The following is a 27827-nucleotide window of genomic DNA, read 5'->3' on the forward strand; positions in this document are numbered from 1 at the left end:
CTATATCTGCTTATTATCAACATGGGAATAAGATTTTTCACTCACAATGAGCCCCAGCTTCCTTTTAATAATGGTGATTCACCCCTAGAAAGCAAGTTTTGAGTATACTTTATACTTTTTTATCCCTCGTCATGCCCGGCATCCAGCGGTCACATCGCTGCTCACCATTTGGCGTGAATAAGTTAAGTGTAAACAGCGCAGATAAATGGGACATGAAAAAGCAAGTTGTTGGGGCTGGAGTTGTGTCAGGAACGGCCTCTTACAGCTGGGACTTGTAGAGACTTCACGAATATGAATTCCATGGGAAGATGAAGCCGGAGAAGGGTGGAGGGAAGAAAAAGAGGAGGATTTAGTGTTCACAGTTGTTTCTGGGTCTGTGTGCAAGTCACAAAGAGAGGCTGTAACCGGCCGAGCTGCTGCGATGGGATAGGGCTGAGGGGGGCTGTAAGTTATTAGGGGGGAGCCAAAGACCAAAACAGTTTTCTTAGGCAGATGTTGTGTATCCACTGAGGAGAGTCCTTCCCATCGGAGCATAACAACTAGAGCAGAGCAAGCGCAGGTGATTCTGGACAACCGCAGGACTACGCTGAAGAGATGGGGGCCATCCACAGACTGCTGCTGTGCCAGCTGGTTATTTTCCACAGTAAGACCTTCCCTTGTTACCCACCATTACTGTGGGGGGATGTGTTATTACTTGCATGGCTGACACTTATCTTATGGTCAACTTTTGCCATTGTCAGCTGTTGCAGAAACGGATGATGCTGGCTGGTCAGATATGCTGGGAGTTGTAGTTCAGCAGCACTGGTGGCATCATGCTGGCTTTACGGGCACTGATCCTAGTGGGGGCTTAAGGTGGTGGTAAATCTAGCAATTCCTTACTGTAATGGTTGGTTCATTGGGTAATGCGGGAGGAATTACACATGACATGGTATATGCATGCGCTGTTGTGTACACGGCAGGGTCCCTGCTGCCATTAGTGACCCATCAACAGCTGGCATTGGCTGACACTAAAAAGAGGGCGCTGTGGCTGGCAATGTAAATTTTAGGGGAACTGTGGCTGTCACTATTTTAACTGTAGCTGTCCTTGTGGATGCCAGTCATAGGGGCACCATGGCTAATACTATTATGGGGGCACTGTGGCTAATACTGTTATAGGGGCACTGTGGCTAATACTGTTATGGGGGCACCGTGGCTGATACTGTTATGGGGGCAATATGGCTAATACTGTTATGGGAGCACCGTGGCTCATACTGTTAAGGGGCACCATGGCTAATACTGTTATTGGGGCACTGTGGCTAATACTGTTATGGGGGCAACAATGCTTATACTGTTATGGGGGCACCATGGCTAATACTGTTATGGGGGCACTGTATGGCTAATGCTGTTATGGAGGCGCTGTAGTTGGCAATGTTATTTGTTCAAGGACATCAGGTTAGTACAATTTCCCCCAACCCCTAGCTGTCCAGCTTTAGCAAAACTACAACTCCCATCATACCCTTAAACAGCTGGAGTGCCACAGGATGGGGAACATTTACGGTGGCACAGACTATATTTTATGGGGCACCACTTCTGTTGGTTCTTTAAAGCCATTTATTCAAAACAGACGAGTATGCTATAAACCACAGCAATCTGCAAATATTATTCAGACTGCAGCCTAACAAGTCTGCAGGATGGCCGCGGGTTACCTGAAATGCTCTGCATGCCCTTCATACCCTATCTATCTATGAGGAACACTATTATATTAGGGACTTTGCTGCATTTCCCTAAGGCTGTGTTCACACTTTTCTTGTTAACATGTTTTGTTGTAGTTTTGAGTTCAGTAATCAAAACAGAAAACAAGTGAAAGATATAACAAAAACATGACAAAATTACAGTGTGAACACAGCCTAGAGGTTTCCCAGAGGCCAACAGAAGAGTTGAATAAATATAAAGGAGACATGTACTAACCAGATTTTCTATGATCATGTAGTTAGCTTTAGATCTATTTGCATAGGGCCAGGAGAACAGCAAGGGGGCAGCTTAGCTAGTGCATATATATATATATATATATATCTTTTCACACTAAAGTTTCTGGAGCTATAAGTGCAGACATTGGCCGCCGGCTTGTTTTCCCTGTGGCTGATATGTGATTTTTGGTCCAGCGGGTATCACTTCCCTCCAGGTTTTGTTAGGTGTTTGCACAGCCGTGAACATTTGGCAGTCGGGGTTCTCTTCTTGCATTCAGGACAATGTTATATTCCGTCTTGAAACATAAACTATTCTAAACTATTTGATGAACAGCAATAATGTATGGTTTTAGGAGCCAGTAGCTCATAAACAGTGGGATTATAGCTCTACCTTGTACTATCCCAAGCATAGGGAACCAAAGGTCATGAATGATGGGATAAGTTGTTCTGTTTTCAAACATGGTTGAGTGTTTATTCTATAGTTTTTATTTTCCATTATAGTCGTAGGTGTTGTTTTTAAACAAAAAAAATTATGAAAAAAAGTCAGTTCCATGGATTATGATGTTTAACCAAACACATAGGGACACTTACGTTTTGCATTAACAGATTCTTGCAAAACCAAAATGAGGATGTGCAGCTTGTCTGGCTTTTGTTTATAAGTAAGTGTGAACCATAGGTTACTGTACACGGCTATAAAGCCCTATCCGCAAGGCACTCAAGACGGATAGTTACTTCATAATAGATCTTGGAGCCAAATATTAGAATTTTGGAGCCCATGGAAAGAAAAACATGGAAAATGTGTGGAGGAAAACAGAAAATGTTAGAAAGTTAAAGTTATGTGAATGTTCAGGATTGAGTTTTGGAAACAATAGAATGAATTGAACCAAGATAGATCTATTAAATGTGGCGGTGACATATAGATAGATAGATAGATAGATAGATAGATAGATAGATAGATACAAAAGAAAATCCGTAGCACACCAGCGTCAGGTGAAAAAGAAGTGGTATTTATTGCTTGTAGCAAGAAACACAAAAAGGGATGCAACGTTTCTGTCTACTCCAAGACCATTATCAAGCATCATGCTTGATAATGGTCTTGGAGTAGACAGAAACGTTGCATCCCTTTTTGTGTTTTTTGCTACAAGCAATAAATACCACTTCTTTTTCACCTGACGCTGGTGTGCTACGGATTTTCTTTTGTATTTGTTGGGATCCCGTGCCAAGGGACTTACTCTGTACAGCACCCGCTACTTGGATTCGGAAGTGCAGCTTTCTCCTTTTTCTTTTAGATAGATAGATAGATAGATAGATAGGAGATAGATAATAGATAGGAGATAGATAGATAGATAGATAGATAGGAGATAGATAGATAGATAGATAGATAGATAGATAGATAGGAGATAGATAGATAGATAGATAGATAGATAGATAGATAGATAGATAGGTAGATAGATAGATAAATAGATAATAGATAGACCCAGTAATGTAACTTCACTCATATCAGCAAATTCCCAGTCTGTTTTTTGTCCATCATGTATATTCATACAGGACCACAGAAGTTTGTTGTTACTGTACTTTGCTGTGTACTTTTTAGGGACTAACTGAAGTCAAGTAAGAAGCTGACGTCATCTCTTATGGTATTAATCATCATAGAGTGAACTTGTTAGTTTCAAAAGACTAATAAGGGTACTATTACACCAACAGATCTGACGACAGATTATCTGCCAAAGATTTGAAGCCAAACCCAGGAGTGGATTTGAAAAGAGGAGAAATCCAGTCTTTCCTTTATGACCTGATCTCTGTTTATAGTCTGTTCCTGGGTTTGGCTTCAAATCTTTGGCAGATAATCTTTCGTCAGATCTGTTGGTGTAATAGTACCCTAAGAGTTAAGGTGCCCATGCTGTATATGCCTGGGTCGGAGGTATTTGGGCACCTTTCAAAGCTCATGGTTGTCATAATATAATGTAATATATTTTGCAACCTTCGTATATCTCTAAACTGGATGTATATTTCAAGACATTGAAGGAAAAAAAAGCAGCTTGGCCTACATCAACCATCAAGCCAATGTTTCCGCCGATTTTCTTCCATTGACTTGTGGACTTGGGGAGCAAAGATTGGTCCGTGCACCATACAGGATTAAGGATATATGTTGGACTATGCCAGCCGTGATTTTTCTTTAGCGTCTATCACCAATAAGTGGGGCAATTTTTTTTTCCAAAAACACCAAGGCAATATATAGCCCCCAACTCTAATCTACAGATCAAAGGTAAAAACTGATCTTAGACCTGCAATAGAACTTATACTGACCTATTACCCACACCCTTATTATAACAGTGTAGTTATCATTTTTCTAAAAAGCATTGAAGACTATATTCCTCAAAAAAGCAGCTATCCTATAATACATAACAGAGCATAGTTTTTGCTACATGTTGACGGCTGACTGTTCTCTAATAAAGCAGGCCGTACACATAAGATGTAAGCAGTAGTAGTGTCAACTTGATCACTTATCCAATCCACATGATTGGGTAACAAGCTGATCAGTGGGGATCTAACTGCTAGAACCACCACCACCCACTCAATTACAAGAACAGAAGACAATAGTCCGCTAAATAGAGCACAGCATGCCTGGCTACTAGAGATGAGCGAACCTGGAGCATGCTCGAGTTCATCCGAACCCGAACGATTGGCATTTGATTAGCGGTGGCTGCTGAACTTGGATAAAGCCCTAAGGCTATATGGAAAATATGGATATAGTCTTTGGCTGTATCCATGTTTTCCAGACAACCTTAGGGCTTTATCCAAGTTCAGCAGCCCCCGCTAATCAAATGCCGATCGTTCGGGTTCGGATGAACTCGAACCTGGTTCGCTCATCTCTATTGGCTACCAATCCATTAATTCTATATGGGAGTCCAAACAGTGCCAAGCTCAAAAATGTTCAGAAGCCCCATAGGGAACAAATGGAGCCATGGTCGTTCATGTATTTGGGGGCAGGTTTCTACTGTTTTCTTGTTCAGTAAAGGTCCCAGCAGTCGGATCCCCACCAAAAAACTAAGCACTAATGTTCACAACCAACATAGAGAAGGACTAGGGCACTAGCCACATACACATACATGCTGTGTCCTCCAGTCATTCAGTGGACAGTGCCAGAGATTTGTTATTTACTTCTATTTAAAAATCTCAAGTCTTCCTGTGCTTATCAGCACTGTGTCAGACTGAAAAGAATACACCATTTCCTGCAGGACATACATCAGCTGAGGAGTACTGGAATCTTTATTAATAGAAGTAAATTACAAATCTCTGGCACTTTCTGGCAGAGATTTGAATTAATTTGATTTTTTTTTTTGCTGGAGTACCCCTTTAAGGCCAAGTCAAGCCGATCGAATTAATGTATGGGTTAAAATAGTTTAGAGATTAAAATTAGCCAACAGCTAAGGGATGTGTATGGCCAGCATAAGACTCCATTGGCTTTCTTTCAACAATTCTACAGGCAACTTCCCATTGACTTGTTCACATAGGGACAAACTTTTTACGCTTACTTGCACCTAATTTAAATTTCCCCAAAAAACTTCACTAGAGGACTCTTAAAAAGAAAAAAAAGAGTCCTGATGTAACTGGATTGCTGGCTCATACTGTATACTACAAGCCCACGTTGGATCTAGCTCATAAACCAACGACAGATGCTCCTTAAATTTACTAACACTCCTAATGACTAAAATGGCGCGGCGCTCTGGAATTATTGCCCAGATGTTAACAAGCTAAATGGAGGAATGAAGGTGACATTACACAGGGCTGCTGGGGTGACAGCAAAGAAACAAGGCGTGGTTGACGTTCCCATACCTTTATAGTGATGTGAAGCAAGAAGACAGTCAATACAAGTATGGAGGCCTCAGAACTTTGGTTCCAAACAATTGGATCCTGGATCATCACCAAGTCAAACTCTTCTTCCAGCACAAAAGTCAGGATGGCAGCTTTGACCTATTTCGGGAATATTATCAGGACATCCAGCTAACTGGAAAAAGACAAAACATGGTCAGAAGAGATGAAGTTCATCAGCAACTATCACCAAAATTTAGAAAGCAATGTCGGAAAGTAAAAAAATTTGGACTAAAGGTGCCCATACACTTAATTCTTATATTAACATGTAAGGGGTTCTCCCAAGTGGAGATAGGCATTGGGCATAATGGAATATCTCTGTCTGACCCCTTTGTTCTCAGAGAGATAAGCCTCCACCAGAGCTGTCTGGCTGTGCTTTACCCTTCCCCATAGGGAATGCATGAATATTTGGCTATGTCATTATGGGGTTGGGGGAGATAACTGTCAATCGAATGAACATTTGTCCCACAGTTGTTGAAAATGTGTTGCCACCTTAAAGGGGTTTTCTGGTTAAGTAAAATACATGTTTAATATTAGCCCCACTGGAGACTAACCATCTGTTCCAGACTTGTTATTACTTTATCAGTCTCCTTCTGAGTCTCCTTCTGAGTTCTGAGGCTGCTACCTTCTGCTCAAGACATAAAACTGTCTGAGTTGTTCTCTCCATCCCGCTCTGAACTTCTTCTTCTCTATCCCTTCAGCAGCGCTCAAGTAAACAGCTCCCTGGCCAGCTGTCACTGCACTCTGTGATGCCTGATGACCTGCTCTGAGTTCAAGTTGCTGGCGACCTCACTATGATTAACCTGGCATCACAGAGTGCAGTGAAAGCAGGCCAGGGATACTGTTTATATGAGCGCCTCGAAGAGAGGGGGGAACAGGGAGTTCAGAGAGGGATGGAGAGAACAGCTCAGACAGTTTTATGTGTCTTGAGCAAAAGGCAACAGACTCAGAACTCGGTAAGGAGACTGATAAAGTAATTGTAAGTATGAAACAGATGGTTAGTCTCCAGGGCGGGGGAGATTACTCACCATGTATTTTATTTAACCAGATACAGAAGCCGTCTGTAGACAGCTGTTTCAGTGTTGTTGCCCCTCATTGGTACTGACAAGTGGTAACAACCAAGAAACAGCTGGGGGGGGGGATTAGGGAAAAACGTTCTGGTTTGAATATTAAAATGAGATATATCTGCCTAAAAGTTTTCTAATACCGTACATATTCCATCATGATTAATTGTCTAAACATTACCATGAGGTGGAAGGCCTGATTTACATAAAGAATAGCTGTTGTCGCAGCTGATTGACAATAAGTGAGATCTAGAGAGAGTCTTCTGACAGTAAATTATTTCCATTCAGGATGAAATTGTTTGCTGTACTAAATCTCACTTGTCATTTGTGAAACAGTCACTACGTTCTTCCCCTGTCCGTCTAGATAGAACGCTGCAAACCCTTGTCTTACTTTACTGCATGGTTTCATAGATCCGGCAATGATTTCAGTATAAATGTGTGTGTTGGGTTTAGTTGTAGCTATAACTTAGATGCTTTATATTATATAACTATAACTCTTCCTATGTAGCTGGAGTGTTACGTCTGGGGGCCTATAGGACAGGTCTGTACCTGTACAAATGACAGGACGGTTTTATAGTAGAACCTGCACAGGTGGGTTTATGCTGATGCAAGACATTTTCCTGTTATTCATCCTGTCATTGTTCCTCACCTTACACATATATGCTGAGCTTTTGATTCCAGACATCCTTAAGGCGGAATGCTAATATAGATTATCATTTTGTTTTTTTAACTTCTTGAAAGAAAAGAACTGTGTGTAGCCGAGAAGACGAAGACTTGTTTGAATAGAATAGCCCAATAAAAAACTAGGATTGATAATAGTCTTTAGGTCTTATAGAGTTCTGATGACCCAGAAAAATGGGGTTAGTGTCAGATTTGTATACCTTGTGCCCACCATATACTGATGACCCACTGTAGAAAATAAAAGGAGTGCTGCTAGGGTTGTTGGGAAGCATCGTCCTTAGGGAAGACCATCTCAGGCTATGATTGTTGACTCTGATGGGTCAGTCCAATGTTGTGTGGGGGGCTACTTGGGGGTTCCCTGTTATTCCCTTGTAGAAAGGCGTCACCTGAGAGGGATCCTGAAATTATGAAATCCTACAGTGGTGCGGTAGTATGGCGAGGTGTCCCTTGTACTTCTAAGCTTTTGGAAGCCCTTGAACTTAGAAGACCAGTTCAGCTCTAGGAAAGCTTGCAGGACTGTGTTCTGGAAAGACTCGAGAGACCCCTGTGGACTGTATAGTGCCCTACGTGTGTCGTAGTCCTGTGAGACCAAGGACTGGGAGCAATCATAGGGATTAACTAGGGGAGACTATTTGAAGGAAAAGTTTGGTTAGAGAAAAGTAAATTTTTCTACATACAGGAAAATGCAACTGGTATGGCTGCAAGTTGTATGGCTGCAATCGTTCGCATTGAATAAAACGTCGTTCGGTCGTTCGCAGTAGTGACGAATGCAATAGCGACAACAAGACGATCGCAAGAGCGATCATAAGTAACGACTATCGTTCCTTGTAAATGGGTGAACGATTTCAGGTCTTTCGCAATAGCGGTCGTTTGGATCGTTTATCGTTAACGATTATGCGAACGATAATTGTCCCGTGGAATAGGGCCCTAAGGGTCCTATTCCACGGGCCGATGCGGGCCCAATCAATAGTGTAAACGAGCTGCTAGATCGACGCTCGGTTACTGGGCCTATTCCACGATAATCGTTTAGCGAGGGCTGCAGGGACATCCTTACCGATGTCCTTGCAGCCCTTGTTTTAAACACCATACTTAACTAAACATGCTGCAGGGCTTCTCCTGCCCTTCTCCTTCCTCCCGGTCCCGCGCTCAGCAGCAGCTCTGGCCAGTGATTGGTTGAGTGATCTGTCAGCTAAGAGAGGCCGCACCGAAGCTGCTGCTGCGCACAGGACCGGGAGGAAGAAGACCTGCAACATGCTAGCTAAAGTCTGGTGCTTTTGAAATCATCGAGCACCCACCGCACATCGCTATTCCACGCAGCAATGCGCAGTCGGTGCCCAATGTTTTAAGGTTTGAACCTAAATAAACGATGAGCCAATGACATGATCATCGGTTGATCGTTATTTCTATTGCACGCAGCCATAATCGGCCAAATCGGGCCGATTCGGCCAATTATCACTCGGCAGCAAGGGGTGTAATCTGTAGATATTATCCTAATGAACTTTAGTTGTTCTGTGTTCCTGTTGTTGCAAGTTGTAAGTGGCTGAGAGTAGTTTGGACAAATGCCATAACACATCACTATCATGTTATAGAGCAGAAAAAGCTGAGGAGATATACAGAATCTTTTCCCATAAAGATATATGTCAAACTTGTAAGTTGTTGATTGAAATGAAAGGAGTCCAGTGGGCGAGTCACTCAATGGACTGGACTCTTTAGTATGGAAACATTAGAGATTTCAATCAATATATCTATCTGTTGAGCTCCTCCTGCTCTATAACATGGTGCTGACAGCTTAGGTAGCATTTTTATGGGGACGGGTTCCTTTTAAGTGTTTATTATTGTTTTAGTCCTTTGGTCACCTCTCTGTGTTATCAACTGCCAAGCTTTCTGTGACTTTAAGACTGTCCTGTAACTGGCAAGCATATTGTGCTTCTCTAGGTGTTTGCAACCATCAAGATGGGTCCCACTGTGCAGGAAAGAAATAAAACATGTGTTCTTATATCTAGTCTCTGATCTGTTCTTCAAGGGGAACTCCGTAATCACTTACATTATACGTGTCATCAAGACAGCTGCTGACCGTATGCCCCTAGAGGGCATATGGAAATCATAAAAATGCCCCACTTGGGACCCCCCTGTATGACAGAGTAAGTTCTTATTCACACGTTCAGTGTTTTTCCCGGTGCACTATTTTTACTCCATGATCCGTGCAGTTTAGTTCGTAATTGCATTCTGGTGCATCTGTATCCATGTCCACATCCGCATCAAATGTTGAACTGGTAAAAAAAAAAATTGACTAGTTTGTTGTGAACAACTTTTTTCAAGGATGTGACATTTGTGGCGTCTGTGAAAAACACGGATCCCATTCACTTCTATTGGATAACCCATGCCGTGATCACGTCCGAGTTATGACATGTCCTATTTTTGTTCCAGCATGGATCACAGAGCGGATGACGGCACAGATCGTCCGAATAAATTCATAGGATTCAATGGCCCCTGAAATTGTCAGTGGTTACGGATCCGGAAACACAGACAATTTTACAGAACGTGTGAATGCAGCCTTATAGGAATAGTGGTGTACAATTTAAAGAACCCCAAGCTGTACATGGACAGACATTCATCTCAACTACTGTGGCCATTGCAGGAGTCATTGGACAAGGAATGGGGGAGATTTATCAAACATGGTGTAAAGTGAAACTGGCTCAGTTGCCCCTAGCAACCAATCAGATTCCACCTTTCATTTTCCAAACAGTCTGTGAGGAATCTGATTGGTTGCTAGGGGCAACTGAGCCAGTTTCACGTTACACCATGTTTGATAAATCTCCCCCTATGTCTTTATGAGAGTAATAACGAGGAGGATTTATTGTTTATACTCATTTTTGGTCCATAAGACAAGACAAAAATCATCTCCTGTTCTGGAAGGCCTGTCCCTCCCCGCATCACCTGGGCCTATTGATATGAATAGGCATTGTGTAATGCCAAGTTTCTCCTGTGGAGGTGCTGTAGGGAAATTGAACACTTACTACAACAAGATTACAGCTAATCAGCTTAGTGCTATAGGAGCCCTCTAACAAGTAGAAATTGCCCAGAACCCTTTACAACCACTTTATGATCCTAATAGCACAAAACCAATGTTTCTAATCCTATATTAGGAGAATGAAAAATAACGTTGAGCCTGAGCCTATATAATCCTATGTAGTCTGACATTTGAATGTCAGGTGCTTGGCTAAGAATTGCTGGGTGGGACTGTCCATTCCTATGCTATCTAGTCATTGTAAATGGCATCATTTGTTCTGCATGAAGAATAAGGGCCGTATCTGTCTTCACTTCCCCGTGGGCAGAGATTTGGCAAATTGTAAATGGTCTGAGTGCATGAATGGCAGAGATAGCTGTCAGAGAGAAATTAGGATAATGGGATTGGGCATGGATGCGTTTAACTGGACAGAATTGTGTTAAGCGGAGGAGAAAATAAGCGTAAAAAGACAGAATATCATAGTACGGGGCGCGGGTTGTATCACGTCTTCACTCGTCTAGACTAGAATAGCTGGCAGAACTTATAAGGATTGAAGATAATATGATTGACAGGTCACTGATCAAACCCAACAGGAAAATATCAGGGTAGTGAAATATAATAGGAGGGAGACCAAAAATCTAACAAAAGGCAACATATCATCATGTCTGTTCCTAGGTTATGGTTCTCGTAATGGAATTCCTATATAAAACTGCCCTGTGTATAGTTATTATCTCAGCAAGAGCCCTCCGTGTGCTGGGTACAGGCTACATTCACATCTATAAAACAGCCAATGTTCATGGTGTACGTGCTGGTCCATTGATTTTAATGGACTGAATGTAGCCTAGTAGTGGCCAAGTTCTCTATTTCCAGATTTTTCCAGGACTTAAGGAGCAAAGCAAGGAGGCAGCACAAGAAGATTTATCTGCTTATATATAGTCACTACTAGACTGGATTTAGTCCATTGAAATCAATAGACCAGACGCGGATATGCCTCAGTATCTGTTGTCATATTATTCTGCTGGTTATACGTGTGAATGTTCGATGTGTATACCGCAACCAAGAATGAAAGGTTTGGGTGGTGAAAGTCCTTTATGCCCCAACCATTCTCATGATCTATCGGTGAAGAGTCAGTAGGCTGCCATACACCTTAAACAGTCGTCCAAATCCATTGAAGGAGATAGGTTGTCACACAACATGGTACATGGTGCAATGAAATCTATTAGAAAAAAATAAGGCAAATGGAAGTGTAGGGCACCAAAAAAAAGTTGTGCAGAGCGGGTTTGGCCACAGCTTTCCTTGAACCTGACTGCTTGGTATTTGATTCCCCAAGGCTGCAGAAATTACTTTCAGCCCTATGGAGTCCTGGAAAACATGGATACAGTTTTGGCTGTATCCAACGTTTAAAGAACTACGCTGAACCTGAAAAGGGTCATTTCCTATTGATAATGCAAAAATAGTAAGAAAATACAATTATGAACAAAAAAACAGCAGATGTCAAGGGACAGAAGGATTGGGTATGTTGGATTTTAGCATGCTCAATCCTTTGTTCCCACAGGAGATAAGAAACCGCCGGAGTAGTCTTCTTACGTCTTAATCCCCTCTCTCCATTGAGAACACATGCATTATGAGCCGGGAGGAAAAGATGTCGGCCAAGTGAGTGTTCGGTGTTGGCAGAGAATGGGTGACTTTAGTGGCTTTCCCTCCAGGCTCATAGAGGGTGGCCCAAAACATGTAGACCTCCCCCATCTATAATCTTCCTATGCAGGAATACTGTAGATCCATTTTTAAGTGGACAATTTCCCTTAAAGTTTTATACTTATAGAGACATTTCATCATGTGCTGGCGCCTTCCTACATACCGTTTCTTTGGTGTTGTTGTATGGCCGTCTATGGGTTATAGCTCAGAATATAACACAGCTGGACACAAGAAAATGACCTAGAAAAAAAAAATCCCCCATTCTGCTATAGTTTAAGAACAGGACGTCTTTGATGATAGAGGGGGGTACAAATTCTTTAAGGTTTATTGCAAAACCAAGAGGCGTTTAGAAAAACATATTTTATTAGTAGCAGTTTTAGAAGCATCTGTATCTAATTTGCAGTATTAAGACACAATCCAGGCTACCGGCAGGGTGAATAGCCGGGACTTCCAGAGCACTGTGCTTCCATTAGATCTGGATGGATGACTCATTGATAGCTCGGTTACTGTAAGTGGCTGACCCCGGCCTAGCATGTGTCTGTATGTATACATTCCATATGGCAGACCATGGTGGGAGTTGTTGTTTCACAACATGTCAAGATCCATAAACTGCAGGAAATACTGGGCCCTAAGGTTGAAACATAAAAAGTAGCCATGTAACCTGATCATCCCAATGGGCATCAATCTGTAATATTCCGGAAAATCATATGGAGTAAGTTCATGTATAGGTATATGTAGTAAAAGTTGGGGGAAAAAACAACAGAGCTGGGTAACAATAAATCTGACCTTGTTGTCTGTAGAAATCAGTAAGAGTTCAGCTTTAATTTTTTAAAGGGGTTTTAGAGGACCTATTGTTATTAATGGCCTGTGGATAAGCCATCAATATCTGATCAGTAGGGGCCTGACACCCAGCACCTCCACCAATCAGACATATACAGAAAGAACAGAGCCGTAAGCGCATACCTCTATACACTTTATAGTCAGTGACGGCCGGCAAACTTAACTAAAATGACAGCAGTGGGGACATAATGCCGCCCCCTGCCGGACCACAGAATCTGCCGACTGAGGCGGAATGCTCATTCCGCCTCATGGCAGAAGCGGCCCTGTTTATAGTGGTCACACAATAAAGTGTCCTGTAAAGCGACTCTGTACCCACAATCTGTCCACCCCAAACCACTTGTACCTTCGGATAGCTGCTTTTACTCCAAGATCTGTCCTGGGGTCCGTTCGGCAGGTGATGCAGTTATTGTCCTAAAAAACTACTTTTAAACTTGCAGCCCTCTGCCAAACGGCCGTGGGCTAGGTTATCTGTGCCATAACTTTGCACCACTCCTCCGTCCCTCCTCCCCAACCTCTTCATCATTAGGAATGCCACTGGCAGGATTTTTCCTATTCCTCTGCAGTGAACACTGCACAGGTGCCTTAACGATCCAGCCCATGTGCCGTGTTCTCACAGCTGATAAATAGGAGAATACCTGCCAGGGGCATTCCTAATGATGAGGAGGGTGGGGAGGAGGAGCAGAGAGGGTGTGCCAGCCTAATGCACAGGCACTCTAGGCCACGGCCGTTTATCACAGGGCTGCAAGTTTAAAAGTTGTTTTTTAGGACAATTACTGCATCACCTGCCGAACGGACCCCAGGACAGATCTTGGATTAAAAGCAGCTATCCGAAGGTACAAGTGGTTTGGGGGGGACAGATTGTGGGTACAGAGTTGCTTTAATGCAGGAATAAGGAACATTGGCTTAGCTGCATGGGGGGATGCCCGGGTGATTGCTAGATTGTCCGGGTAGCCCATAGAAGATAACGATGGTCTGCTGCTCCGGTTACACTGAGTGACGGCAGTAGATCGCTGCTATCTAGATCGTTGCCGTTTCAACATGTTGAAAGACAACGATCAGCCGACATCGTGCATGAAAGCTAATTCTTGTCTTCTATTGAACAAAGTGATTATTTGTTGTATAACGGACGAATACGGCGATAGTCGCTTTGTGTAATAGGGCCTCTATATTTCTCCTTGTGTAGATCTGACCAGTGTATGACTGTAATATAGAGGTACACCAGAGAACACAGAGCTGAGATTCTTTATGTTAGCTGGCCAGCTTAAGAGGGGATATAGAATTTGACTTGGGGCCCACTAGCTTTTCGTGACACCCCTTCCTCATAGGATGGCTCATTTAGTTTAATCCATGTTTATGCACTCAACTTCTTTGAGAAGACCACCCAAAATTTCATTAAAAAGTGGTCTTCTATAGGGGTGGTCTTACTCAAAGAAAATAGCTACTATGCATATGTATGGTAGGCCGAAAATCCATCCCATGAAATCTGGTTTGGATCAGGGTGCGTTCTTCTGTATTTGTACTGGAGTTTTGGCCACCATCATGCCCTATGTAGGTCAAGTGAATAAAAATCTCAGAAAATACAGCTTATTTCTGCCTGACTGCGATGACCTGACACGTTGTTGCCTATAAAGTTGCGTTATGTAACTTTCTGGCCAGTGTAGGTGTAATTCCACAGATACGCGGTCAGGCCCAGAGAACACATGGCCAAATAATTCTCTCTCTACTAAAAAACATTAAAAAAAACATTGCCTTATGTTAAAGGAGGCGTCCGCCGATTATTGTGCCTGTGGTAGGAGCATTTAATGACTACTCTATTATTACGCCTCGGTGTTCCCGCAGAATGATTATAGCTGTGTAAGCACTTTACAGAAAAATGCTAATGAAATATAATTATAGGATGGATAATGTACAGCCTCATCTTACCCTATACTCCCCCTCGCCTTCCACAGAATCACTACCACATCCAAACATGATGGCAGCCAAGACTGCATTATTTAAGTTAGTTTGGTGCAGATGTCTTTATTCTATCTACAAGTTAGATAACTGGGACAGAAAATGTTTCATAGACTTTGATAGGAGAGTGTTGTGAGCATGCTCTGTGTCCCATGCAGTAGTCACTACGCAGGGAGGGGGAGGTCCATCATGTGAATCTGTGTTATCTGCATCTGCTTACCCTGCCCCTAGTGGACACATTACAAACTGCAATAAAATCCTTACAATACATGTGTTATACCAGCATGTATAATTTACCTTAAAGGGGTACTCCGGTGGGATTTTTTTTTTTTTTTTTTAAATCAACTGTTGTCAGAAACTTATACAGATTTGTAAATGACTTATATTTAAAAATCTCAGTATACAGGGCCTCCCACAACTCTAGCGCACTCGCAGGGTTTGCTAAATGTCTATGGAGGACCCTGGGCTAATATAATTGGGGGCTCAATTTCCATTTTGGATAGAAGCAAATGAAGAGTAAAATTCCTTTAGCAATGTAGACTTATTGGGGTTAAATAATAAACATGCTGTATTAGCAATAATAGACCATGGTAGTATTGTACTATTATGGTACCATATCTATACCGCTGAAGGTAGCATGGTAACTAGCATGGAAGTTAATACAGTAAATTGTAATTATAGTTAAAGTCTAACACTTGTCTGTTCATTGTCTTACAGGTCCAGTTGTCTACCTATACTCAGGTGAGAACCTTCTATACAGTTCTGGTTCATCTCTTCTCTATCCACAATTCAGAAGTCTGGGTCCAATGTCAATTGAGGTTTTCAACTATCCAAAGTGTAGACTGAAAAGTTTTACCTACTTTCCAAATGATTTTAGCAAATAAATTCTATAGAATATTCTTGTATCAGTTTGAGAGACTTAAAGCAACTCTGTACCCACAATTTGTTCCCCAAAACCAATTGAAAGCTGCTTTTAATCTAAGATCTGTCCTGGGGTCCATTCAGCAGATGATGCAGTTATTGTCCTAAAAAGCAACTTTTAAACTTGCAGTCCTGTAAGTGTCTGTGCCCTAGGCTTGCACCACCTCTCCGTTCCTCCTCCCCACCCTCTTTATCATTAGGAATGCACCTAGAAGGATTTCCCCTATTCATCACCTGTCTGAACACTGCATATGTGCTGGATCGTTCAGACGTGAGGAACAGGAGAAATCCTGCCTGGGGCATTCCTATTGGTGGAAAGGAGGGACGGAGAGGTGGTGCAGGCCTGGGGCACAAACACAGGGCTACAAGTTTAAAAGTTTGTTTTTATAGGACAATAACTGCATCACCTGTCGAATAGACCCAAGACAGATCTTGGATTAAAAGCAGCTATCTGAAGGTACAAGTGGTTTGGGAGAGGCAGAGTGTGGGTACAGAGTCGCTTTAAAAGGGTCCACAAGAATAAATGTTATCCCATATCCACAGAATAAGTGATGAATAGCTGATCGGTGGGAGTGCTGGGACCACCCCTGATCACAAGATTTGACCCCTGAGGAAATAAAGGAAAAAAAATGTTCAATGATCACTCTATACTTCTCTGCTTTTTTTTTTTTTTTTTAGCACCATCCCTATTCTCAGGTTGTTTAGGGTATTACAGTTTTATATATATATATATATGTGTGTGTATATATTTTATTTTTATTTTTTTCTATTCTTTACTTTGGAATGCTGTCTATAATGAGTTCTTCAGGCGGTAGTTTACAGTACTCTGCCAGCTACCCATCCCTGCAATGAATCTATGACATTGGAATTTCTAGAGGTTGTGATAGTGTATGACATCCATAAATCCAGCTCCAAACATTTAACTCTAAATTCCATGCAATAGAAAGGGATCTCACTATGATGTGTTCCTATTTCCTATCCAGTGTTGGATCATAATTCAATACCATTAAAAGCTAAAAGGTTTTGCTTTTTGTCACAGTTTTTTTTCGGGATATTCCATTCAAAAATGTTATTCCATTCATTTAATGGTATATTCCATTCATTTTAAAAAATCTATGATGGGGTGACAAAAAAAATCTAGTTTCCTACGGCCACCACTAGGGGGAGCTTACTGAAGACAGGTTTATACAATGCCTGTAACCAGCCAACCGTAGTGCATAGAATAGCACTTCATAGTGATGTGACCATAAGATTGTGAAGAAGCTGTGAATGCAGTGGCGGTGAGGTCCATCTGTTTCACCTTTATTCCATATATTTTTGCAATGTTTGGGTTTGAAATACCATAGGATTTTCTATATTATTTTTTTTTTCTATTCCAAATCCTCTGTTTATAACTTCAGGAATAAAATCTGCTGAGAAAAGCAAAAGTATTCACATTGGCAAATTCAGTATTTTTATAGATTGACTATCCCTGGGAACTTTTCCCTACAGATGTTAACCTCTTCAATGACAGTCGGGACATGGGATTCATAGTGGATTAAACAAACCAATTTGGAATATTGCATCTATTGGGATAAGCAAATATCGGGGTCTCTCACTTGGGGGTCAAAACTTATCAATTGTCAATAAGTAACCTCCATTGAGTTTAGGGGCGCAGCAAGACAATTCCTTTATCAGAGAGCAAAACACACTGTATGTCTTGCCCCTCCAAGGTTTAAAGAAGCATTAAAGGGATAGTTCACAAAAAAAAAAAATCTTTCAAATCAACTGGTGCCAGAAAGTGCCAGAGATTTGTAATTTACTTCTATTAAAAAATCTCAAGTCTTCCAGTACTTATGAGCTGCTGTATGTCCTACAGGAAGTGGTATTCTTTCCAGTCTGGAGAGCAGGAGAGGTTTTCTATGGGTATTTTCTGCTGCTCTGGACAGTTCCTGACATAACCAGAGATGACAGCAGAGAGCACTGTGTCAGACTAGAAAGAATACACCATTTCCTGCAGGACATACAGCAACTGATGAGTAATCCAAGGCTTTATCCTAAAGTTCTCTCTATTGTGTCCACAGTGCCTTCCAGTCAACAGAATCCAGAGAGCGTAGTCGTCTCAGTATCCAACATCAGTGCAGCATCGGGGTCCAAGGCCCACCTGTTATGTCAGAGTTACCGCATGGTGTGGACCCAGGACAGCCTCACAGACCGGCAGAGGGTTGTGCACTGGGATCTCTACAGCAGCCAAGGAGAATACAGAGGAGAGCGCCTCTTGGACATGTTCTCTGCAGGGGAACAACGCATCTACAGTGGCTACAACCAAGGCCGAATCATGGTGTCCAAGTCGGCCTTCCAAACGGGCAATTTTTCTTTAGTGATAAAAGGTAGGACAGTCTGGGAGCACAACTAAAAGGGAACCTCGCCTAAGTTAGGCCTTTCCTTTACTACTCCATGATTTTCTAAGTGTAAACCTTGATAAATTATGCGAGGGAGAAGGCCATGTATCCTCCACGTCCCACTGCCCACCCATCAGGCGAACAAGGCTTAGACCTGGTGTACGCCACGGCAAATGGAAAAATCTGCACCTTTTCCAACTTTCATAACTGTGTCCCCCTAAATCCTTTAAAAATGGATCACCCATTTGCTGTAGAGTTTGGATGCTGCTGCCGGTGATCGGGCTGACATATTACCTCTTTCCTTGATAGATATAAAGAGGGAGATTTACAAAAGTTACGTCAGGGGTGTACACCAGGGAGAAGGCATAGGGGACTCGGGGTGGCGCGGCAAGGAGGGGAGGAGGCGTGGCCTCCTGGGTCGCGTACAGCTGGACATAACACAGAAAGTGGGGATGGGGCATAGTATATGCTGTGTGCAGGAGAAGGGGAGAGAGCCTGAGAAAGTCTGGGCTGTGTACTTGCAAGCTAAACCAGTCTGCCTACAATGAGATGATCCACAATCCTGAAAGTCAAATTATTCTGCTCAAACATATCTTTTCATATGTTTCTGCCCATAACAAATAACAATTCCTTCCATATTTAATATCTATTCAGTCCCCTCCCCCCAGTTCTGAGCTGCTGCTTTCTGCTAAAGGCACAAAAATCTGTGTGTGAGCTTTTCTCTCTGGCTCCCCCTCCCTTCCTTTCCGAGATGGCTGATGTAAACAACTTTGTAGCAGCTAGGTAATGCTGGGAAGTATAATCACAGTGAGTTCATCAGTGACCTGACCCCAGCATTTCAAAGATGTTACAAAGTTGCAGATAAAGCCTGCCAATTACTTTTTAGCTTTGCACCATGGAGGGGGCTCCCAATGGCTCAAAAACAGAAATAAAAGCACCAAAATAACCTTTTCACCACCCTAAACTCATATGGCTTTTAAAAATCCACAAATATAAATCCTTTCGAAAACAGTGACACGTGATATTGCGGATATGTCCCATACACTCGAAATAAGCTTCAATATGAGACAAAAGGACAAGCGTGGCGCTCTTTCTGGTGGTGCTTTTCTGAATCTGTTCAACCCCTCTCAGTTTCTAGGTTTTTATTTAAATGCTGATATAGAAACATTGGGGAGATTTATCAAACATGGAGTAAAGTGAAACTGGCTCAGTTGCCCCTACCAACCAATCAGATTCCACCTTTCATTTTCCAAAGAGTCTGTGAGGAAAGAAAAGTGGAATCTGATTGGTTGCTAGGGGCAACTGGGCCAGTTTCACTTTACACCATGTTTGATAAATCTCCCCCATTATATTCATACAGGTATTAACCTGAGGAATGTTTTCCTCTTCTCCATTGCTTTATTACAGGAGTATCCATGAGCGATCAAGGATTGTATTCATGTAACCTCCATCACCACTACTGTCACCTTGATAACACGGTCAGGGTTCAACTGAACATCACAAAGTCAGGTAAGAAAAGATAGGGGTCAAACTGACCCTCCACAGGACCCATGTTCTTATATAGTATTTACGTGTTTATATACTTATTGGGGCAGATTCGGCCCTTCTCTCTGGCGTACGCCTCCCGTACGCCCAGCTCTCCCAATGGGCGGGCTGCCAGAGCTTGGGGGGTTGTGATAAGGTGAGAAGAAGGCGTGGCCTCCTCCCGTGCCTAATTTATCATGATTTACACCTCGCAGGCGTAATTTTCCGCTTAAAACTAACTCCACATGATAGGGGACAAGTAAGAGATTGTGGGGTGTCTGACCTCCCTACCCCCAATCGATCTCCACATCGCCCCCCCCCCCTCCCCCCGGCTTTTTTATTTTGTATTCTGCCACAGGTCGGCGCGAGACCCACGTATCTATTTATTTTCTATGGAGGCGCCGGAAAAAGCTGATTGCTGTACTCAGCTCTTTCCGGCGGCTCTATAGAGAATGAATAGAGCCGCAGGTCACATGCCGTCAGCTGGGTCGTGACGTAGCCGGAGCTCAGAAGACAGCCGCCGGGGTCCAGGAGCGGGTCGCGGCTCTGAGGGGGTGCCAGGACAGGTGGCTATAACCTATTTTTTATTTCCCTTCACCCCCTGCCAATAATGAATTTTTGCCCCCCAACCCCCCAGACTTCCCCTTTAACCACAGTCAGACAGCCTTATTCCTCAGAGCACAATAAGGTAAAAAAAGCAAATCCATCATACTCAACCTTTATTTCCCTAGGTGGAGAGTAGGGAGGCCCCCATACACCTTACACTGTCAGCTAATCCCATTACTAGTGCAGTGGGTTCAATGCTTGAATTAGTTGTAGACATCATGCACTACATAGTACAAGTACAAGGATATTACGTCTAACGTGTAACGCTTCTCCTTCAAGAACGTAAAGTGAAGATGTACTGGGATGGAGAAAAAGCCGTAGTTATTGCATTGGTTGGATCCAATGTGGTGCTGCCTTGTGAGAACTGGGACCACCTCTGGACTGACCGACATCGTGAAGAAGACCAGCAAGTAGTGCACTGGGATCGCCAAGCCCCCGGAATCCCTCACGATAGAGCGGACCGACTGATAGACATGTACGCATCGGGGGAGAGGAGGTCCTACGGCTCCATCTTCATCAGGAGGAAAATGAATGTGACGGATAACGCTTTTGCTTATGGAGATTTCTCGCTTCTCATATCAGACTTAACAAAAGGAGACGAGGGCACTTACTCGTGTCACCTACACCACCACTACTGTGGGCTTCACGAACGCAGGATTTTTCATTTAACTGTTTTTGATCCACCAATAGAACCTCCAAAAGAAGAAGAACCCAAGAAAACTAATATGGGTGCAGCACCAGCCAAAGGTAATGTACTATATGGCTCGTACATAACAAAAATCAGGCAAAGAAGAATCGGGCATATTAGTTTTCAACATGTTCAATCCTTATTAGCTGCTGTATGCCCTGCAGGAAGTTGAGTATTCTTTCCAGTCTGACCCAGTGCTCTCCGCTGCCACCTCTGTCCATGTTAGGTACTGCCCAGATCAGGAGAGGTTTTCTATAGAGATGTACTACTGCTCTGGACAGTTCCTGACATGGACAGAGGTGGCAGCAGAGAGCACTGTGTCAGACTGGAAAGAATACACCACTTCCTGCAGGACATACAGCAGCTGATAATGAGAAATAAGTAACAAAAAAAACAAAAAAAATCGGTGATGAAGATGGGCTCAATGGAATATCTTTTCTACATCTACAACCAATTGGTGTTGTTCAATAAATGGCAGTGTGGGATGTATATAAGTATATTAATAAAATAGTGGGAAGAAAATATATCCGCATTATATGTCCCCCTTCTTTGTTATGGTCTAATTTCTATGGTCTAATTCTTTGCCCGCAGATCCCACCGTCATCCGGGAAAATAAAGTGATCAATGTAATAATTCCGGAAAACAGACTTCACTTCTTCCAGCAGCTCGGATACATCCTGGCAACCCTTCTGCTGTTCCTTCTCCTGCTCACAGCTGTGATCCTCATCACCCGCAAACATCGCAGGAAAGGTGAGTGTGACTCACAAGATGTGACACGTAGCCCATCAGACCAGCAGCCTCGGGGGGCCTCACGTCTGCAGGTGTTAGTATCAGGGGAGATGTATGGACTGGGTGACAACTCTTCTGGATCTGCCGAAACAGATCATTTACATAGGGACCAAGTCCAAAAATTGGACGTCATATGCAAATATTGGGGCAGAGTTTTCCATAGTGTTGTAAGGCGAATTAATTTATGGGCTGGTGAAAGTTGGTACAAAATGGGCCAAAATGATTAAAGTTTACTTAAGTTTGATATTATTTTCACATTTAGTAATAAAAACCATAGATTTTTTTTAAAAAAGTTTACTTTAGTTAATAGTTTTGTTTTAAAAAAAAAAAAAACGGGCAAATATTGAAAAAAAACTATTTTTTTTCTTTCTAGGTTACGCATACAACATGAACAAAGCTCAAGGGTATGTACGTCACTTAGTCACTTGACTAAAGAAATTCTGAAAAAATATGGCAAACGTTATCATTGAAGGGGGAATTCCATTTTTTTAAATTAACTTGTTCCAGAAAGTTATAGAGATTTGTAAATGACTTATGTTTAAAAATCTCAAGTCTTCCAGTACTTATCAGCTCATGTATGTCCTGCAGGAAGTGGTGTATTCTTTCCAGTCTGACACAGTGCTCTCTGCTGCCATCTCTGTCCATGTCAGGAACTGTCCAAAGCAGTAGAAAATCCTCATAGAAAACCTCTCCTGCTCTGGACAGTTTCTGACATGGACAGAGGTGGCAGCAGAGAGCACTGTGTCAGACTGGAAAAAATACACCGCTTCCTGCAGGACATTCAGCAGCTGATAGGTACTGGAAGGATTGATATTTTTAAATAAAAGTAATTTACAAATCTGTATAACTTTCTAATACCAGTTGATTTGAAAAATTTTTTTTTTTTGCCAGATTTCTGCTTTAAGGGGAGTTTTATGCTGCCCGAACAATAGAGAGCATAAAGGCTTGCTTATCATATGGGGGAGAGCGATCATCGAGGGGGACCATGTTGGCTTCATTGACAGAGTTCCCCCTATTTGCCTATTATTTGCATATAGGAAGAGATCTGTCATACTGAGCAGGCGGACCCACTGAAGTGTCTCCGCACCTGCCATTATTTTATGCTCTCTGTGGTTCCCTTTATTGCTATGAAGGGATTGTATGCCATTAGGGGTCTGATTGTTTTCTCTTAAAGGGGTTATCCAGTGCTACAAAAACATGTCCACTTTTGTACCACTCTTGTCTCCAGTTTGGGTGGGGTTTGGAAACTCAGTTCCATTGAAGTAAATGGAGCTTAATTGCAAACCACACCTGAACTGGAGACAAGAGTGAGGCAAAAGTGGCCATGTTTTTGTAGCACTGGGTAACCCCTTTAAGCCGTACCACTCTAGTGCATTGGTTTTTTCTAGTGTTATGGCTCAGCCCCGCTCACCAGACATAGGCCATTCACAAGAGTAGTACTCTTACAGAGAGACATAAGTAACCTGTTTCTATGCCGTACTGTGATTATCTCCCATCGATTAATGCAGATTTTTCTTTATGTTTGTAGGAAAGACATCAACATGAAGGAAATTTGTCTGAGACCCCCTGATCTTATTGAATACAAAAGGGAAGATGTTCGAATTGGTAAATAAAATAATAATTTGGGGACAGTATATTTCCCTTTCATTAAAAGGTCTTAAAGGGGTACTGTGGAGAAAAAAAATATATATTTTTAATCAACTAGTATTAGAAAGTTATAAAGATTTGTAATTTACTTCAATGTAAAACTCTCAAGTCTTCCAGTACTTATCTGCTGCTGTATGCCCTGCAGGAGGTGGTGTATTCTTTCTAGCATGACACAGTGCTCTTTGCTGCCACCTCTGTCCATGTCAGGAACTGTTTAAATCCCTATAGAAAACCTCTCCTGCTCTGGACAGTTCCTGACATGGACAGAGGTGGCAGCAGAGAGCACAGTGTCAGAGAGGAGAGAATACACCACTTCCTGCAGGGCATACAGCATCTAATAAGTACTGGTAGACTGGAAAATTTTAAATAGAAGTCTAAAGTAGCCTAGCCCAACAATGTCATTAGGAGGAGAGTGAAACATATCTACAAATAATTTTCTAAATTATGTTTGTTGTTCTGTATTTGCTTGAAGAGCTTTTTATGGGTCTCAGTGTATTTGAACACATAACGTTCTGCTTTCCAGATTACAAAAATAACATACTGAAGGAACGTGCGTCCATGGAGAGGCCCTTCACGCCAAAGAATATTGACTTAGACCTTGGTGAGTGAGGTCACACTGTCATTTACTCCTACCGCTAATTGAGGGCTCGGGTAGAGACTGGTTCTTATAAGAGGGAACAGGGAGCTCCATCACTGGGCAGCCCCATAGCGGCAGGCATTCCAATAGAAACACAATCCCCACAGCAAATAAAAGCAATGGTTACGGGAGACATTTACAGACCTCATTCTCCGGGGATATGCTGGACAAAGAGGAGGAATCTGGCCGGGGATCAGTAAAAATTATAGAGCGTGGGCTCCGAAACGTGGATCCAAGATGAAAGTACAATTCTGTGGTGTTTTCAAAGCCAGCTTGATCTTGGGTAATGATAATACAATATAACAAAAACAAGGGGTTAGACTCGCACAACAGCTGCAAACACCATCTTGGGACTTTATTTGCTATTTGACTCTATTTTAGGAGCCTATATTTTTCCTAAAGGGGTTGTTTGAGAGTGGAATAAGGTCTTCTTTGATTCTAAAAACAGCCATACTCTTGCCTGATATTGCAAATCAGCCCTGTCTATTTAAATGGGACCGAGATGCAATACCAAGCTCAGCCTATAGACAAGTGTGGCGCTGTTTTTGTAAGAATTTTTTTTTTTCTGTGCAAATTTAATGGAACCTCTTAAATGGAAATCAGTAAAAAAAAAATGAAGGTTTCTGGTAGTAATAATTTATTAGGGCGTTTTCCCCAAGTGACATTACTGAAAAGGGGGTGAACATATTTACATGACCCTCCCCCAATTATATGTACAAATGGGTCAGACATGTGTCTGCTATGGCAGCCATACACCTTACACAGGATAAGGTTGATAGCTAGATATCTCTTTAAGGTGTTTTAGTGATCTCCCTGCCTGCTATTATTTAGCCCCAGAGAGTCTCCTCTGTCTCGTTCTCTACATTTCAAGGGGGCAGGATCAGAGATGGGTACATATACATAGACCTTCCTTACTTCTCTGACCAATGACAGGACAGTGCCTACTCTTCTCTGCTATACCGTGACATTGTTGGAGAATGTGCACTGTGCTGAGTTTTACACAGTACAGTACTAAATGGGCAGAAGAATGGGTTACTGATGCACTAAGTGCTGTGTGAAAAGAAATTTAAAAAAAAACCGCAGCAGCAAAGAAACAACTGAGCTGACTGTTGCTGTTTATCTCTCTCTCCTGCTCACATGTTAAACCCCATTCTTACTTCCTGTAATTTGTCCTGATCTAGCTGTTACTAGAGACAGATTCCCCCTGACAACAGCCAGTGAACAGCAAAGTAATGGGGTGCCTAGTGATCAATAAGCTCTGTAAGATTAAAAATAACTTATATTCGTCTTTCCTCAACAGAACTTCGCAAGGAATACTGTAAATAGGACATTGCTCCCGCTGCTGGCTGGCCCAGAAGCTCCACCTTCACTTAGGAAGAGGGCCTTAACGCTTCATATTGTGTCTTCATCCAAGCTGTTTGTTCCTTTTGCCTGCCTCTCCTTTGTGCGCTACTGTATATTCAGATCACTGTTCCAAGTGGCGGCAGCATTTTCATAAAGACGTTGACCAAAGACGTTTATGACGGAATGTACACATCGTCCTGCGCCATTTTTCCTATCTGTGGTAACTCCCAAAAGACGGATTTCAAGCAAATGACTAAATCTACAGTGTAGTGTAGTAATGGCTTGCCGCATTAGCTTCCTATAGAGCTGCCTTATGTATAAGTAGGGGGTGAGGTCTACATTCTGCTGGGATTGCACACAAAAAAACTAAAAACTAAATTTTGGGATTGTAAAGGATTTTCTATGCCAGTGTTTTTTATAGGTGTATTGTAGAGTCTATGGAATAGTCCCTCTAAGAAGCTGCATTCACAATATATGGGATTCTCCGTAGCATATAGAGATGAGCGAACTTACAGTAGGTTCAGGTTGGTACGAACCCTAACTCTTGTCATTTGACTCATGGTGCCTGGAGAAGATGGAAGCAACCCTAAGGCTATGTTCCCACGGCGTATCAGACAGGCGTATCAGACAGGCATATCATAGCGCACAGTGAAGCGAGCGGCCGGAGCCGCTCGCTTCACTGGGTGAACTGACAGGGCTTTCTGCAGCCGGAATTCAGTGAATTTCCGGCCGCAGAAAACTGACCTGTCAGTTTTTTACGGCGCCGTATGGGATCCCGGCCGGAGCGTGTACGATGCGTGTACGCTCCGGCCGGGATCCCATTGCACATAAGGCTTTGTTACACACCTCAAAACTACGGCCGCAGTTCTGCGGCTAGAACTACGGCCGTAGTTTTATGCAGTGTGAACATAGCCTAAGGCTGCATGGAAAACATGGATACAGCCATAGGCATGGACAACATTAATATAGCAATAGGCATGTAAAATATGGATACAGCCATAGTCAGTGTTGGACTGGCCCATCTTTTCCAGCCACCGGGTTTGCACCAATCTGAACTTACCGTACGTTTGCTCATCTCTAGTAGCATACTATGGTTTCCAGATTGAGTGCACAGTGGTCTACTCTGCCATATTTTTTTTTATTTTTTTTTTAGATTGTCTCCTTTCTCCATATTAAAAACCAAAATCTAAGAAAGTTGACTTGTAGGAAGAATAGTAGGTGAAACATAGAAAATACCAAGGGTCAAATAAGACAGAAGTGGAAAATCCACCATTTTTTAGGCTATGAGCGTAGTTTTTATAGATATTCATGATCCAGCAATCTCCCATCCACTTGAGTGTCGCGTATATTGGATACTCCAAGGAAGAGGAGAACATATCAGGATTAGAAAGCTTTATATTGGTTAGGTGGTTATGGTTATAGGTTTTTGTTGTCGATCTCTTTTTATATAATACTTGGAGACAAATTATGGATAGTAAGGCTAGCTGGTCTAGCCAAAGCTCAGGCCATAGATAGATTAGACCAAGAGTTCTTTTCTTTTTGGCATCCATTCTCTTTTCACAGATGAATGTAACTGAATTGAAAATTAGACAACTGTGGGAAAATTGTACTGTATAGGGGTTAAATGTTATCTGTCAGCTTTATAACGTACCCAGAATTCAACTGTTAAAGAGGTGTTAGGCTGGGTTCACACTGCGTTTTTGCAATCTGTTTAAGGTATACGTATTATGGAAAAAACGGATGCCAAAAACGGATGCAATAGTGTGTCATCCGTTTGAATCCGTTTTTCCATTATATATATATATATATATATATATATATATATATATATATATATATATAAAAAAAAAAACGGATTGAAACAGATGCGTTTTTTTTACGGACACAAAAACTAAGTTTTTCTGTAAGTTAAAAGTAACCAATTAAAAACTGATACATTGAACAGATTGCAAAAACGCAGTGTGAACCCAGCCTTATTGAGCCGCTGTATACACTCCTCCTACCTCATCTACCCCTTTCTGCCTATAGGGCTCAGTGTTGGAAGCCAAGCCCTGTTAGTTAGTCAAAGCAGGGAGGGGTGGAGGAGGGAGGAGGCATGTATAATGAGGCTTGGCCACTCCTCTTTGACACTACAGCTCTGAGCATGATGTAGACCTGACAGATTAGCTTTAAAATGCACCATAAGCCACGTAATAATCATGTACAAAGGCAAAACACCATAGATCAATTGA

General features: G+C 42.3%; 1 protein-coding gene across 1 annotated transcript; it reads left to right on the plus strand.

The window, feature by feature from the left end:
- Positions 1-384: 384 nt before the first annotated feature.
- Positions 385-26254, plus strand: MXRA8 (matrix remodeling associated 8). The gene is made up of 10 exons (XM_069947320.1): positions 385-643; positions 15777-15800; positions 18044-18349; positions 19769-19870; positions 20771-21238; positions 21771-21929; positions 22342-22372; positions 23497-23573; positions 24139-24216; positions 25553-26254. The coding sequence occupies exons 1-10, from the start codon at positions 595-597 to the stop codon at positions 25576-25578; spliced, it is 1320 nt and encodes a 439-aa protein (XP_069803421.1). The 5' UTR covers positions 385-594; the 3' UTR covers positions 25579-26254.
- The last annotated feature ends 1573 nt before the right edge of the window (positions 26255-27827 follow it).

The sequence above is a fragment of the Dendropsophus ebraccatus genome, chromosome 12 (assembly GCF_027789765.1).
Source record: "Dendropsophus ebraccatus isolate aDenEbr1 chromosome 12, aDenEbr1.pat, whole genome shotgun sequence".
NCBI classification, from domain to species: domain Eukaryota; kingdom Metazoa; phylum Chordata; class Amphibia; order Anura; family Hylidae; genus Dendropsophus; species Dendropsophus ebraccatus.